Source organism: Dasypus novemcinctus, chromosome 3 (assembly GCF_030445035.2).
Source record: "Dasypus novemcinctus isolate mDasNov1 chromosome 3, mDasNov1.1.hap2, whole genome shotgun sequence".
Lineage (NCBI taxonomy): Eukaryota > Metazoa > Chordata > Mammalia > Cingulata > Dasypodidae > Dasypus > Dasypus novemcinctus.
In genome coordinates, this window is record NC_080675.1 from 176,097,670 (window position 1) to 176,113,939 (window position 16,270).

At 56.4% G+C, this 16,270-nt stretch overlaps 1 protein-coding gene across 1 annotated transcript in view; it reads right to left on the reverse strand.

Annotated features, from left to right (window-relative positions):
• CEMIP (cell migration inducing hyaluronidase 1) overlaps positions 1–16,270 on the reverse strand; it is a 154,464-nt gene that overhangs the window by 23,467 nt on the left and 114,727 nt on the right. The window contains exons 13-17 of the mRNA XM_023585264.3: positions 14,432–14,641; positions 4,520–4,725; positions 3,798–3,867; positions 2,878–3,006; positions 579–664 (exon numbers count right to left, since the gene is read on the reverse strand). Of these exons, the coding sequence (XP_023441032.2) occupies positions 579–664; positions 2,878–3,006; positions 3,798–3,867; positions 4,520–4,725; positions 14,432–14,641 (701 nt within the window). The remainder of the gene's footprint in view (positions 1–578; positions 665–2,877; positions 3,007–3,797; positions 3,868–4,519; positions 4,726–14,431; positions 14,642–16,270) is intronic.

Below are 16,270 nucleotides of genomic sequence, written 5' to 3' on the forward strand. Positions count from 1 at the left end.
ACCTGGGGGACCCCACAGAGCGGAGTGAGGAGCCCGGGTGCTCCCTGATGTCCGGTCCAGCAAATTCTTCCATGGATAACCCCATTCACTGGTGCTAGCCCTTTTGAAGGAGACCTAGCAGTTTGGTCTCTTTATCAAAGGGATACATTACTAATTACTAATTATTACTAATGACTAATTATTACTAATTGCTAATTTCTTGGAGGTTTTGACAGCACCTTGAAGATGCGGCCGATGGCCTTTGGCCGAGCTCCAGATTTACTTACAGGCACAACCTGCATGCTCCTTTTCACTTGTTAATGAAAGTCCTTCCTGCTCTCCTCATTTTTTTTATCCTGGCCTTACCAGATACTGGCTTTTGCCGAGGGATCGAGGAACATTCTAGAAATTTCTGTTTCTCTTCTGGTGCCGGACTGAGCCGGACATTTTTGGGGTTTGCAGCGCCCCCCACAACCAGCTCAGTGCTCAGCGCACAGAGAGTACTCCACAGATGCATGGTGAACGAGGGAACAAGCGAAGGAGGGAGAGACAGGACACACCGGGGCCGCTCGGCGCGTGAGGCCCTGCCGGCCGCTCACCTGGCGGAGATGATGGAGAGGAAGGGCCGCTTGTCCTTGGCGGAGGCATGGGTGGTCTTGACGCCGTTGTCTATGATCATGCCGGCCTGCGAGGAGGGGACAAGGACACGTGAGCCTCTGCCGCGGGCCTCGGGCAGCCCTACACCCGCCTCGCTGTGCGCCCTCGACCGCCCCCCGAAATCCAGCCGCTCTCAGGCCCACTGAGGGTGCAGGGGGAGACGCGCCTTCTGCACCTCTCAGGTGCGATCTGGAGAAGGGCGGTGTCCTCTGAGGCGCAGATGGGGGACCCGAGGGCCAGAGGGACCGCACCTCTTGGAGGCCACACCGTCAAGGCCGGGCCTGAAGTCCACCCTGCGCTGGGCACTGAAGGGCCCAGGCCCCAAATCGAGGATGACAGGCGTGGCACTGCTGGGAAATCTGTCTGTGGAGACTTTAAGGAAACGTGGGACTTAAGCCCCATCTGTACCTGGGGCAGGGGTCAGTGGCCCTCCCTCAGTCCCTTCCGGGCTGCTGCCTGACCTGGGGAGAGAACCTTAATTTCTTAGTTGGCTCCAAAGTGTCCACCCCGTCACCCAGGGCGTGGGAGTTGGGGCAGCAGGCGGAGCCGCCACGGAATCTTCTCTCATTCCTGGACTCCCTTTGCCCCTTAGGAAGGCTCACGGCCAGGCTCCCCGGCAGGAGGTATTTGGGGACAATGGCTGCTAATGACATAATGAAGCAGGGGCGACATGAGCCGATGACATGGGGTTAGAATCCAGCTCCACCTCTCCCGAGCTAGCACAGTGCATTTCTGTAAGAGCGCTGATGACACCTATTCCACAAGATGGCCTTGAGGACTACAGAGGAGGACCCAGGTGAAGACTCCAGGAGGGAGCCCCGCCCCGTGGGCGTGGAGCCGCTGGGACCCAGTCGGCCCTGGCCTGAGGCTCTTCCTCTCCCTCCTGCCCACCACCCCCAGGCCTGCCCCGCGCTGCCCCCCGGAGCCCTGCCCCCCTCGCTGGCGGTCACCCCCGGCGCGCGCACCTGCCCTCCCCAACATCTCCCGCTGCCCGGGTCCCCGCAGCCCCCTCCCTTGCTCGTGGGAGGGCTCTCGACAAGCAGCCCGTGCACCCCCTGCCCCCCTGCTCCCCAGCAGCGAGAAGGCTTCTGATCTGCCTCTAAGGGAGGCCCTGCTCAGAGGTCCATGAGAGCCTCCGGAGAGCCCCGAGCCGAGGCAGGTGCGAATTCTCCGCCCCTCGGCCAGGGCGACCCTGCTGGCCTTCCCAGTGCTGCCCACTGGCCCATGAAACGCTCCTCTGGCCCGTTTCTGGGACGTGACACCACAGGGCTCTCTTCTCTGCATCCTCCTCCTCGCTGGCCCCCCTCCCCATTTCCTGGCTGGAAGCATCTTCCAAATGACTCTTCTGAGATGACATGTGTTCTTCTCAGCCTTCTCAGTTGAGCCACGTTTTGTTGTTTTGTTTTGTGTTTTGAGGCTGCTGTGACCATTCCCTTCCAGGGGCCTCAGTTTCCTCATCTGTAAGCACTGGGGGTTGGACTAAAGAGCAGCCTTGTCACTCAGATCTCTAGCGATGCAGTTGCCTGGTGTTCCTGGGACCCCCTCTGCTTCCACAACGGCACCTCTGGTCTCAGCCTCACTCCCAAGCGCCATCCCTGCACCCCAGGACCCGGGGCTCCACAGATATCCTGACAGGGAGGTCCTTGATGGACCGCAGAGCTTGGTCATCTCAGGACCACCAAGCTCGGCGCTGGACACACAGCAGGTGCTTAGGACACGTTGAGGAACGAAGACACGAGTGGGAATTTCTCGTTGCCCACCTCCATCTGGAGCAACCAGCTGAAGCAACCATTCCCCAAGAAACAAAAGAAAAGGGCACAGAGGAGAGAATGCTACATCCACCTCCCTTCAGATCCATGATCTTTAGCTCACAGGCCAGGCCTCAGTTTTCATGGTCAAGACCGCCCCACGACCACCAGGTGAAGGACAAAGTCAAAACCCAGGTGCTCTGCTCCGAGGAGCCCAGGAGGAGCTCCCGTCACATCAGCCCGAGAGAAGGCACATCTTCCCCCTGCTGATTCCTACCAGATGCTAAGTCAACGCCGCTTCAAGAACTGACACTGGGGGGAAGGATGGCCAGTGGCCTGGGAGGCCTTGGAAGACCGCTCCGTTTTTTCGAGACCGAGCCAGGAAGGCAGTTGCTCCCAGCTGTAGCCAAGCGGCCGTCCAGCTCTAATTGTCTGCAGGCCTGGCCGGGCGCACCCGGGCCCGGCTGCGGAGGTGCCGTCTGGAAAGACTTACCCGGTAGTTGGAATGTGCTCGGTTGTTATGGAATTTTCCCAGCGGAATGTGCTCTGAGTAGCCCGGGGAGTACATCCCCACCGAGGGGCCCGTTGGGACGTGGTGAAAAATGAACCAAAATCCCGTTTCCTGTTGTGGGAGGGCACAAGGAGAAAGCCACAGGGTTCAGGCCCGGCGAGCTTCCCCAACGAGGCATACGGCGGCTCTTGTCACCGGAAGAGACCCTCCCGCCCACCCCCGGACACACGTGCGTCTGGCCCAGCTCTTGAAGGGAGCTCTGAGGCGAGGGGAATTCGTGGGGCCCACGCTGGCTGCTAAAATCCTTCGGGGGGTCCTACTAGCGCTCCCACTGCAGGGTTAAACTCCAGAGGTCCACAGAGCTCAGAGCAGGAAGTTCCCTGCACAGGCTCCACTTCTCATTCTACAGAAGGAGCCACGGCCTGGCAGGAGCACCCGCCTTGCTCGGGGTCTTGGGGAAGGAAAGCAGCGTGGGGGGCTGGCCAAGGCCGCACAGGCTGTGCAGACCAACTGCTGCCCCTTCCCTGGCGTGTGCGTGTCTGCACCCTTCAGCGCTCCCTGCCTTAGTTTCCTCACCCACCAGGTGGGGATGACAAAAGTTTCTACTTCACAGGGTGGATGAAGGAATAAATTGTTTAGCATAGAATACACATCAAGTGCTCAGCACCCAGTTAGCTGTGGCCATCGGCTCCAGAAGGGACGGGGCTGTCATTTAAGACCATGCCTACCTGACTCCTAGGCTGGTATTTCCCTCTTCGCCCCGGCTAAGCCTTATGTGTGGAAATCTGGACGTCTGGCTCAGAACACACACATTTCAAGGAAAGCCCCAGCCTTAGCCCCTGCCGTCTCCATCCCCAGACCCATCCCCTACTTTCTGACAAGGAAGGGACATTTCTGCTCACCTCGGATCCTGCGGCCGCGCAGTTCACCAGGTTGTTGTTGGGGTTGGCCATCCAAAAGGTGGACACGGCACTAGAGGAAGGGCCAGAGAAGGGACAGCGTCACACATTGGGCCACCAGCGCTGCCACTGCTGTGCTGATGACACGTGCCAGGCCCTTCCATGCCGGTTTGAACGGCCTCTGAGAGGAGACTTGAGGAATTGGTGATCTACTGATCTGGAGCCCAGATTCCCCCTAAAGGGCATTGCATTGAAGCAGTCAACGTTCAGAAAGGTAGGAGGAGGTGGAGGTGGTGTCTGCGCCGGGCTCTAAAAGGCACCCAGTAGCATGACCCCTTGGGGGAGAGGGGAGCTGGCAGGCCGGGGGCACGGGAGCACGCATGCACTCTTGGCTCGTGCTCGCTCCTTTGCTCTCATGCTCAGTCTCTTAGAAATGGATCCCTGGGTAAACCTCCTGGGAGCCCAGGGGGCAGCCCGCTTCCTGCCATCAGAAGAGGAGGACGGCGGTTCTCTCAGGACAAGAGCAAGGCCCTTGGGGCCCACGGAGGAGGGCGAGGACATGTCCTTCCCTTGCTGAGAACCCCTGAGCAGGGCAGAGGCTCAGCGCTCTGCCGCCCAGGCCACCCGGAGCCCGGAATGTGGGAGTTGGGGGCCGCGCTGCGCTGTCAGGGAGCGCGTGCTGGCGTGGCTTCTGGGGTGTGGGCACAGGGCAGGGGGCCGCTTACTTGCAGTCCTGCCTGGGCTTGGGGATGTAGCCCGGGTAGGAGTCTTCCGTGATCATCTTGCACATCCTGCTGTCGCGGTCGGAGGGGAGGAGGGTCCCCGACTTGACCAGCAGGCCAAGACAGTGGTCAAAAGTGTTGCGTTCCTCTGGTCCGTCCTCCGTGAAGAAGCAGTGGCCCAAAGAGTTATAGCCCACGACGTCCTTGACCTGCAGGTGTCGAGACAGGGGAGCGTTGTGTCCAGGGTCCGCTGGCTCCCACGCTCACTCAGTCATTCAACACACAGTTAAGGAGCGCTGCCACATGCCAGGCCCAGGTGGAGCACGGGGGGCTTAGCAATGCCCCTGTCCCAGGGCTGACCTGGGGGGGTACGGGGCAGAGGGATGGAGCAGTGGCTTTTTAGAGTCCTTCCAGGGAGTGGATGTGACTGAAGCCATTGGGCTCCCATCTAGCATACAGGAGGTCCAAGGTTCGATGCCCAGGGCCTCCTGGTGAGGGCAAGCTGACCCACGCAGAGAGTGCTGCCCTGCACAGGAGTGCCACCTGGCATGGAGAGCTGGCGCACCAAGAGGATGCAACAAAAAGAGACACAGAGGAGAGAAAATAAGAAGACGTAGCAGAACAAAGAGCTGAGGTGGTGCAAGAGAGCGATCGCCTCTCTCCCACTCTGGAAGGTCCCAGGATTGGTTTCCTGTAGCTGCTTAATGAGAATACAACAGACACAGAAGAACACACAGCGAGTGGACACAGAGAGCAGACAACAGGGATGGGGGGAGGGAAAAAATAAATTAAAAAAAAAGAGTCCCTTGCAGGTGGAGGTGTTGGAACGGGGCAGGAATGGCCCAAAATGTCAGAGGTGGATGGGCCGGGGGTGGCCTGGGCCTACTTGGGTGGGGGACAGGTGAGAACATGGCCTCGAGGCCTTAACAGGCTAGGAGGGGCAAGTTCACTGAGTGAGGGAGGTGGGGACACCGTCACTGGGCAGTGGCGTCTGGGCCGGGAGGACTTAGGCCGGCCAGCGTGGCTCTTCCTCACTGCACCCTCCCTCCCAGGGAGCCGGGGGCCTGGGGGCCATCAGCACATCAGGCCACCCTCACGGCCCCTGCAGGGAGCCGGGAACGGCAGAGCCCGGCATCTGGGTCCCAGAGGCGGCGGGGCAGCCGCCGAGGGTCCCGGGAGCAGCCTCAGCACCGGGTGCCAGGCAAACCCCCAGCCCCTCTTCACACCCGGCTCCCCACGTGAAACGAAGCCTCGAGCGTCGTGCCCGCCGGGGCCTGACTCCCGGGGAGCTCGTCCTCAGAGGGCCGCTCGCCCACCCCGTCCACCCACAAAGGGGCACCCGCTTCCGCGCCAACACCCCAGAGAGGAGCTGCGCGTGCCCAGAGGTCGGCAGCGAGGCCCGGCGCTGGGGAGAAAGCCCTGCTGTCCTGACGGCCACCCTCCGTCCTCACCCCCGGGGGCTGCCCAGGTATGTCGCCCCCAAGGGAAGCTGCTGCCGCTCCCCTGGGACTCCTGTTCCACCCACATCATTAGCACCTCGTGGCACGCCAGGCCCAGAACTACCCGTCCCCGTGCCCGGCACGGCCACCGCTCCAAGGGCTGTCCTGAGCACGGCAGGACGTGCAGCGATGCCACCAGCCTCTGCCCGCAGCAAAATGTCTGCAGACGTCGCCAAACGGTCCCCGAGCGGGGGGCGGGGGGGGGGGCCAGATCACCCCCTGCTGAGCAGTGCTCGCCTCCAGCAGGCGCCCCAGGTCCTTCCAGAGTCTCCTGTCATACCTGCCGGCTCGCCGGCTGCCCGAGCCCCAGACAGCTGTTCCCTGGGAGCAATCAGAGCCACGGCCCCTCCTGGGCCAGTGCTGGGCTCGGCTCCTAGGCCTTTCAATTTCAACTCTCACACGACCCTCTGATGAATTCCTTTTTAGAGAAAGGAAAACGAGGCTCAGAGAAGTTCAGTGGTCTGCCCAAGATCATGGAACCCAGACGTGCAAAGCCAGGGTTCGAACCTCAGTTTTCTAACTGTGCCCATTCACCCCATTCGGGAGGACCCACGCACACAAGCTGCTCTGTGCCAGGGAAGCTTTCTGTCCCTCTTGAACGAGCATCCCTCCCTTACTCTTTAGCAATAGGCAAGGGCCTTGGGAAGCAGATTGGCTCAAGTGATTGAGCTCCTGCCTACCACATGGGAGGCCCTGTGTTCAGTTCCCAGTGCCTCCTAAAGGAGATGAGCAAGACAGTGAGTCAATGCAATGGGCTGGCGCAGTGAGCTGGTGCAGTGAGCTGATGCAACAAGAGACAAAAGGAGGAAAAGATAATGAGAGATGCAACAAAGCAGGGAGCAGTGGTGCTCAAGGGATAGGTGCCTTCCTCAGACATGGGAAGTCCTGGCTCAGTTCCCCCTAAAAGGAAGACGAGCACACAATGAATAGACACGGTAAATAATGAGGGGGTGGGGGTGTGCAAAATAAATAAGTAAAATAAATAAATGAAATAAAAAATAGTCAAGGGCCTTAGCTTGACTCCTCTTCAGTCCCTCAATATGCTTGCAGTCAATACCAAGGTCAGCCCATGGGCTCTCTCTTTTCTCCTAGTGAACATCGAAAGCTTGTTATAAATAGCCTGAAAAGACAAGCATGGGCCGAGGGGGCAAGGAAACGTGGGCTACTTGAGCTGGCAGGGACATCGGAGATCAAGTCTGATGCCTTCACTTTACAGAGGAGGCCATTGCCACCTGGAGAAGGGCTGTGGCGTGCCCGAGGGCTCTGTGCCCCCTCGTGGGGGAGCCACGCTCAGACCCCAGCCGCCTGCCACGGCCACGGCTCTTTTTAAATTCTCCGCAGCCACTTGCCTGCTGTCTGGATCCCGCTTTGGGTGGTTCGAATGGGAGTAAATAACGAAAGAGATTCCCTCTCATGACTCTTGAGATGTGCCATGGAGAGGAAGAGCCCCACGAACAAGGAGAAAATAACTACTGCTTACGGTAGAATGTGTCACACATGCCAGCTCATTTAATTCCCATCACAACAGTTCTCCTCTGTGGCTTAGAATCCTGCCCAAGACCCCGTCCCCGGCAAGGTCAGAACTGGGACTTGATTCCTGATCTGGTTCCGTAACTTGTGGGCTGATCAAATCCCCAATAACAGCAAGGAGAAAAAAAATCCTTGCAGGTTGGATTAGTTCTTTTTCTTCTCATTAGGAGCAGGGTAGGGCAGGCAAAAGGACAAAAGAGAAGCAAGATAAAGTAGAAGGAAGCACTGGGTTGGGAGTGAAAGACACAGGTTCAAGTCTTGGCTCAGCTTCCAACTTGCTGTGGGACTCTCCTGACTGCCCCAAGTGTGCCTGGGTAGCTTCTAAAGTCCCTTTCAGCTCCAACTTGCGAGGACTGTTCTTGTTGGAACATCTCCCAGAATTAAATATTTAAACTGTGACACAGCTTGCAATAGGTAGGTGGCTCGGGAGATGGCGGGTGATGGATGAGTTGGTGGACTGTGGCTGGTAATCGGTCGTGCACACTTACTGGGCACCCAGCCCTGTGCATGGCGGCGGAGCCACGGGCTAGCCAACATTCTATTTTTCCTTATCTTAGGCTGTCCTGGACTTCTTCCCGGTGGATGGTTGGAAGCTGTGAAAGGGACCCCTGAAAGCAGTTTTCAGCCTCCCACCATTGATGGATGGAGTCTAGCACAAGAGGGTGAGGAAGTGTACCCCTCTGCTTGCCAACTGAAGACCCATAAGCAGCTATCGGGGACGCCTGCAATTAGGGTGGCTGTTGAGTTTATCACCTAAAGCTGGACCCCTTGAGAGTGAAAGGGGAAGGGGTGCTAGTGATAACTGAGCTGGGACAACCGGTCTAAAATGGCACTGCTCTGTGCCAGCCAGAACATACGGGTGCCCCAGCTGAAATGATTTCTACTGTCAACCTGGATCAAGTAGGAAAAGGAAATTGCCGTTTAAAACAAATACAAATGCAAACAGGAACGGACTATCCTGATTCTGCTTTCTAGGGCGGGTGTGACATAATGGAGGGACCTGGTGCCAAAGAGCGTCACGCAACAAGGTACGCTGTACTGCCAACCAGTTTCTTTCGAGCTGCTGAAGAGAAGCGCCTTGGCACCATTTGCTTAGCTGAGTGTCTTAATGAGTTTTTAATATGCAAAGAGAAGCTGGGAAAGGAAACAGAACCAAATTACTCTGCTCCTAAGGAAAGGAATGAGTTTCTACGCCCCACAGAGACAGGAGGGTAGAGGAGGTAACGCAGCAGCAGGGGGTTTTCTCCTTCGCAGTGGTGGGGGTGGCGGAAGGCTGAGGAGTGACGGGAAGCGCTGGGCTTCTTGAGCGCCTGATAAGAAAAGGGGCTGGTGGTGCCCCGTGCTCCAGGTGGAGTCGTGTCTTGAGTTGATCTGTAAAGTACCCCTTCCCCCTCCCCACCTCTTACCCCCACCCACCAGTAAAAACCCTGGGCAGTAAAATTGGGGGGAAATCAAAGACGAGTCTGATTTCCACTTTTGAGCTCAATGGGAAAGAGATGAGAGCAGTTGCATGAGTCAAGACGTGAATGAGACTGGGAATTTAAGAAACTGTAAAAAGGGGTAATCAGGAAAAGCCGACTTTCGCACAATTCCAGAGCATTGAGCTCGGAGGGGAGGTTTCCCGCTGTCTGTGTATGGGGGCTCCGGCCATCTCTACTGGAACACTACAGGAAGGGAGTCTCCCCAAGGCTGCAGGGCTTGGGGATGGGCTATGTCCGCATGAAGAGCGCCCCTGGGCGGTGCCTGGAGCACCCCGCAGGGTCATGTGCGACAGCCTGTTGGGGACGCGGGGTTGCAAGTGTCTGGTTGCTTTGGGAGGCATTTATGTTGAAAGATAACATGTTGAGCAATGCGTGAGGTGGTGAAGAACATTCCTCTGCCCAAAAGAAGTGAAGCAGGCTGGTAAGATAGGGAATTAATAGACGTATCTGGAACCTGGCAGAGAGTCCACGTGGACATCAGTAACCCTCAAGATGGCTGCTGGAAGGCCCCACCCCAGGATTCTGCCATCCAGAACAAAGACTTCTTCTGGAAGCAAAGAAAAGCCCCGGATATTTCCCAAGGACTCTATCATTGGGTCCTCACGGGGGATTGGTGGGTGGGGTAACCAATCAAAACAGCAAACAGCTGGAGCCCCTCCCCTGCCATTAGCAAAGGGGTGGAATAATTAACAGTTTATAAAGCAGACCGTGAGGCCTGAGCGCACCTGCACTCTGCTCTCTTGCTCTGGACCTGTTCCTGCCCTCTGCACACCACTCTTGCCATTTTTCCTCTGCCATGTGGCCACGCAAGTAAACCTGGGCATTTATAACCTATAATGGGGAACTGTAGCCTGCAAATCAGCCCTCTTTATCCCTTTTCACCCCTTCCTCTCTACCTGGGACCCCTGCTCTGTTATTTTCTCCCATTTCTCTTCCCTCCCGCCCTGAATACTGGCCTAACTCACCCGGCGTGCTCTTGAAATTCATTTCTGCAGCACAGCCAAGAACCTAGACGAAATCCGGTAACAGAAGGAAGGAGGAGAAAACAAACAGGTCCCGTGTTGGAGCCTCCCCTCCTCAACAGTAAGCGCACGCTAAGATGCAGCAAGTCCACCGAGCTCCCCACTGACCCAGCCTGCAGGGAGCGTGGGAGGGCCTCGCTCTGAAGGCAGGCCTTCCCACACCCAGCAGCACGGGGCACCCCAGCCACCGCGTCTCGAGAGTCACCACCGACAGTGTCAGCTTCACGGGGCACTTCCCAAACTCTGCTCTGTAGCGCACTCGTTTTGGGAGATGCAGCAGTTCTGGGAAGAAAGGGTTCCGAGGTTAAATGAGCCTGGGCAGTGCCAGGATACTCAAAGATACAGGCTTGCTTTTCTTCAAGCCCGTACAATGCCAGCACGCCCTGGGACTTTCCAAGAGGACGGGTAGGTCGTGCTGGCCAAAGCCATTTAACCACCTCTTCCTGTGACGGTGTCTATTACTATCTCATGAGCCCGTGATGTTTGCCCCGAAACAGTGAGCCGTGGAAGCGCGCAGTGGGACTATTGCACACCCGTGCTGAGCAGGCATTATCTGGTTCAGTCTGTCCCCAGATACTTTGAGGATGGTTCTGTCATCATCCTCATTTCACACAGGAGGAAACCAAAGCTCAGAAAGTTTCCGTAGATCCCCAAGGCCGCCCTGGCTGCCCTAGGACACAGGTCTCTGCGACTCTGCCCTTGAACCTGCATGTCCTACTGCCGCCAACAACTGCTGTTAAAGAAGAAAGAGTAGAGAGTCGAATGAGGATGGAAGAGGGGGCAGAGGGTTCGTCGAGTAGAGGCTTTTTGGTGACACTGTTGAGGGACAACACGGAGAGTCGTCACCAAGGTGCAGAGGGAATAGAAATTTAGAGAACCACATTTTGTCAGTTAGGAGGGGATGCGAGGCAGGAGGAGGCAGAAGTGGCACATTCGGTCCAGTTTTTGCCAAAGTTGGTGGTGAAGACAGAGAAAGGCCTGGGTGGCTGCCCAGGGGAAAGGGGTGGGGGCTGGAGGACTCAGAGCATGTCCTGCCAGGACGGGGGAAGGCGCCCACGAGGGAGGCTTTGCCCAGGACACAGCAGGATTGGCCGGGGGGGATTCGAGGTGCCGCTCAGCTGTGCAGAACTAGGAACCCCTCTCTTTATGGAGCAGCGGCTGCCCCGCTGAGATCTGGCGCACCTCCAGATTTGGGGAAAAGGCTTCCACGGACCCACAGAGTGGCCTCTGCTTTCTAATGTCAGAACCAAGCCTTGCTCTGCACTTGGCCTCCTTTCAACCCGCCAGCTAAAAACACCTCCCCAGCGGAGCCGCTGGGAAGTCCGTCGAGCCAAAACGAAAGGGGCAGATGTGAAACACCCAGGGAGGGCTGCCCGCTCGTGGGGCAGTACTGCAGAACGGGGACGTCTCGGCCTCCGTGATGGAGCAGCTTCAAGGTGACACGCCAGGCTGTAACCCCACTCCTGCCCAGGAGAGCGGCTTCTGGGCAAGGGCCCTGAACCCCGTTTCCAGCTGCCTCTGGCTCAGGGAGCCTGCACTTCTTCTAGCTTCTCAGCCAGGGCAACTGGGGTTCACCTCGGAGAGGCTGCGCCAGCCGACAGATGCCGACCAGGTGTGGCCCTGAGCTGAGTGCAGTTGACAGGGCTGCCAGGAGAAGCGCGCAGCTGGCATCTCGGCCAGACTTGTGCTCGGTGCCCAGGCTGCCTGGCATCTAGCTGCCCCGCAGGGACCTGAAGGGTGGCCCCTCCCAGGGGGCAGCCCTGGGGGCCAGAGAGGAGGAGGGGCGTGGTATGTACAGCGGGCAAGGGCTTTCTGGTTCTGAGTTGTCCACGGCTCTGGCTCCAAGAGACTACCTCTCCTGTGAGCAGAGGGGACCCACCTGGCTGGTTCTGGGGGGTTGCTCCTTCCCTGCTGCCTCCCCCGCTGCACCCACACACCTGCCAGCCCCGCCCTCTTCATGAACTCAGAGCCCGGGCGAAGGCTCGTGCCAGCTCTCCGACCCTGCAGAGGGGCGCAGCCTCCGCCCTGTCCTGATGGATGACCTGGGTCCCCAGGCTCCAGCCCCAGCCTCAGCGCTGCCGGCCCCCCGTCCCTTTCCAGGGAGCTCATTCCTGTGGCAGAGCCCTGGGCTCACAGCTCCGAGCAAGGCTCGCTTTTGCCGAAGAGGCCAAAAAACATTCCCCATGGCCTTCCTAACCAGGAGGGACTGTCGTTTTTCTCTATAAAGAAAGAGCTGACCTGACTGGCTCATGAGACCACACGCCAGGAGCCACGCAACGAACTCCAAGGGAGCAGCTGTGCTGAGCCTCGGTCACCTCCACTCCAGCCAGCCCGCGCCCGTGGGTGCAAGTTCCCACTCTTCTTGCTATTTTTCTCGTTAGTAAAGTTAAACTGAGGTCAACCGAAACTAAATCTAAGCACGACATTTTCTGATAGATGCTTAAATCAAGTAAAGCTCTCAAGACTCACCCCTGTGAGCTTTCTTAACCAATTCTAGATGGTTCTTTTCACCAAGCATCCCGATCATAAAATCACAAACCTGAGTGAGAACGCCTGCACTTTGCTTCATTTCATTCATTCGGCGAATCGTGTGCCTCTTCTGAGTGGGCCCGGGGCACACAGGAGCGAGCCAAGCAGACCAGGCCCGGGCCCAGGGTGAGTGCCAGCGAGTGCCAGGCCCTGGGCTCTGCACCTGCATGTTGCTCGCTCAGGTAATCACCGAAACAACCACGTGGCCTCCGTAGTGCCACCCACCCCCATTTTACAGAAGCGTAAACGGAGGCATGGAGAGGTAGCATGACCGGGACAAGGCCACACAGCCAGTGAGTGGCAGAACCCAGATGGGAAGCCAGGGCGTCCGGCTCCAGAGCCCAAGCTCATCCTCACCCTGTCCTGCTGCCTCTCCGACATTCTGAATTCATTGTCAATCCTGTTTTTGTCATTCTGCTTCAACCAAAAAATATAAATATTCGCCTTTGCTTCTTCCTTGGGCCAGGAAAAAACCCATGCCTCCACCAACTGCTCCAGCCGCAGCCCTCCACTCCTCGATGGGGAGAAACAGCCCCGGATCATGGTCAGCCCTTCCACTTGAGGCCAGCGGCCCAGCACTGGGTCCCCCCACGGCACTCATCGCACGAATCCTCCCAAGCGCCCTGTGGGTTCGGTGTGGGCGGAGGAGGGGACTGAGGTCTAGAGAGGTGGAGCATCTCATGTCCGTGGGCCACGCCCTGGGACCAGGTCCTCCTCTCTTCTCTGCTCAGTGGGAGGTTTGAGAGCAGAGCATTCAAACCACAGAGGCAGCAGAAGAGCATTATAATGAAATAGAATGGAAAGTATGGAAGGAAAAAAAAAAAAAAAGAACGGAAAGTAGCCGTGCCCAGGACAAGCTACATGCCCTGGGCACGTCCCCTGCAGCCTCCTCCATCTTCCCGTCACCACACCCTTGGGGAGAGGTCCATTCTGTTTGATCTAAAGCAGGGGTCACACACTCAAATGCATGCCGGGGCCAGACAGGCAAGCAAGGGTGGCACTAGGAAGTGGTGAGAACGGTGCAAATGGGAGAACGCGTGCCCAGCTTAGCTGGCGGCTGTGACTCCGCTCCGAGCAAGGTTGGGTCTGGTGCTGCCAGCTCATTCCTACATGTCAAGAGAAGCCAGAAATCCAGATTTTTATGTGGGGTATCTTAATTTTTACATAACCTAAATTAATTCGCATGCTCCTTTAAATACACAAACAAAGCCCACCTGGTGTGGATTCGGTCGTGCAGGGTCCCTTTTTGTGATGTCCAGGTAAGGTTTACAGAGGATATATGCTTAGTCCATTTAGAGAAGGATCATTTTAGTGTAGAAATTAACAGTGAAAATCGAGATAAGCCTCTGACACATATGCCAACCTGCTGAAGAGTGCATTTTCCCAGCAGCACTTGCTCTGAAGGAACACTTGGTTCAACAGGAAAAAAGGGCCTAAAGCTGCCACTGCCTCAAATCTGTAGGAAGATGCCACAGCACAGAAGCTTGACATATTGCCTGAGGCTAGCAGAGCTACCATGCCATGGCCATGGATCAATCCCCAGATTTCCCATCATTCCAGCAAGGAGGAACAAGAGCTAGACTCCCTGCAAACTATTTACTCACCCACCTCTACGTTAATGCCCTTTCGAAAGCAGCCCTTTTCCATTTGGTTTATCTGCTCCAGGTCAACACCTCTCTAAAATCTAGATAAGGATGGTTCAATCCCAAGGGCTCTGGACTAAGCACTAAACATAAACACACTTCTAGTGCTAACTGTCCCTGGGAGCAGGAATGAGCTGATTGGCATGGAGACAGCGAAGAAGAGGACGAGAGACCCCCAGATCCTTCGCTTCACTGGGAAGGATGTGCTTACCAGCAGGCCATTGGAGCCATGGACGGTGACACAGCGAGAAAACGTGTGGTGGATGGAGAGGTCCTTCACATACGTGGGCGGGTCGTAGCCCCCCTTTTCATCCACATCACCTGCCAGGTGGAAGTGAATTGGGTACTGGCCCACCAGCTGCTGTCCCATGTGCTTCAGCTCCATGCCCTCCAGGTGTGCTGCCTTAAAGCCCAGTGCAAACTGGGAGAGAAAAGATGAGAGTTAGATGGAGTCCACGGGGTGCCTCCTGAACCCCCTGGCTGGTGCTTGGGTTCTGAAAACATAGAGGCGTCGTCCTCAAAGGGCTTCATAATTTCCACCCTGGGTACTCAGCAATCAAAGATACTTTCTGCACAGGGCCCTTCTTGCACTGAGAGAGGCAAGCGAGGTGTTGCTAATGATAGACGTTGCCAGGCGCTAAATTGCTTGGACTTGAGAGGTTCAGAGGGGCTTTTGTAATAGCTGGTGTTTGCTTCCACCCTTCTGTCCTGCTCGCCATTGAGTGTTATTGGGGAAGGCGTAACCTGGGGGAAGCTGAGAAAATGCATGCCCTAGAAAGCTTGGGGGATTCAGGTTACGGTGGACAGTGGGGCAGCAAGAGTCAGCACCCACCACCTCTCTGGCAGAGCAAAGGTGGATGCTGAGCCTGGAGTTTTCAGGGACCCTGCAGTCTGGGAGCCTGCACGAAGAGTGGTGGCCAGGCCTTGCTCAATGAGCAGCCACGAGCCAGCGCTCGCTTGCTCGAGGGAACCAGGCGACAGCACAGAATGGCTGTACTCCAGGAACTCACCATAAAAGTGCGTGCTGAAAATGATTCCTATAAAAAGTTGGGCTCAGCCAGGATCTGCTGGGGAAGGATGGTCTTAGGGACATAGTAACCATTCCTTCCAAAAGTAAGCGTCAATGGGAATGCTGTCTCCATTAGCGACTGCCATAGAGAATGGTGTAAGAATCATTCTGAGACCTGCTTTGGTCCTGGTGGGAAAGAGTGGCCTGACCACACGGGAGCTACTCTCAGGGACTGCAAAGGGCATCGCGGTAGCTGGGGTACGACATCCCTGCTGTTTCTGCTTTAGACTCGCTGATGAGGTTGTCAACCGAGGATGTACTGCCACTGTGGCCCCCACAGCATCCCCAGAAATGACTGGACATTTGTAGAGTGTTTTTGGAGGTTACAGTGACTGGGTAGCACTGCTACAACTAAATGAGAAGAGGACAGAGATGCCAAAAATCCTGGAATGTTGGTCTGCACGACAAAGAATTGTCTCATCTAAAACATCGGTATTGCCCCATTGCGAAACCCTTAAACTATATGAACTTAGCTTTGAGAGAAGTATCTTCTCAAGACCGCAGCATCATAGTATGCTATCAGCTTTGGTCTCCAGTCATTAAAGCAGGGGCCATATGAAGAACTTTTCTGTATCTTATGCCAGGTAAAGATGCTTCAAAGAGTGAAGCAAAAGAAATTCCTCTTTGCGCTTAATGCTAGGAAAAAGTGCACCCCATTGAGCCAGGGTCATTTTTCTTTGTTCCATTGCAAGAACTCTGCAGCCTTGACTCTTTATCAGGAAACTCACAGGTAAATTTGATGCTAGACTTTTGAGGTCCTCTTCTCTGCTTATTGCTTTATCTTTAGTTTAGTGGCTTGATTATAAACGTGGCTTTTAATGTGAGTTAAAAGCCAGTCCTTCAGGAAGTGACCAGGGTTAAATAAAGAAGAAAGGACATGAAGGAAATGGTTGGGGGTGGAAAGCTGGGAGCGCAGAGTGACAAGGACTGTGCCCTGGGGGTGGAGAGCCCCTCCCAAGGTGGACCCATCATCTCTCTTGC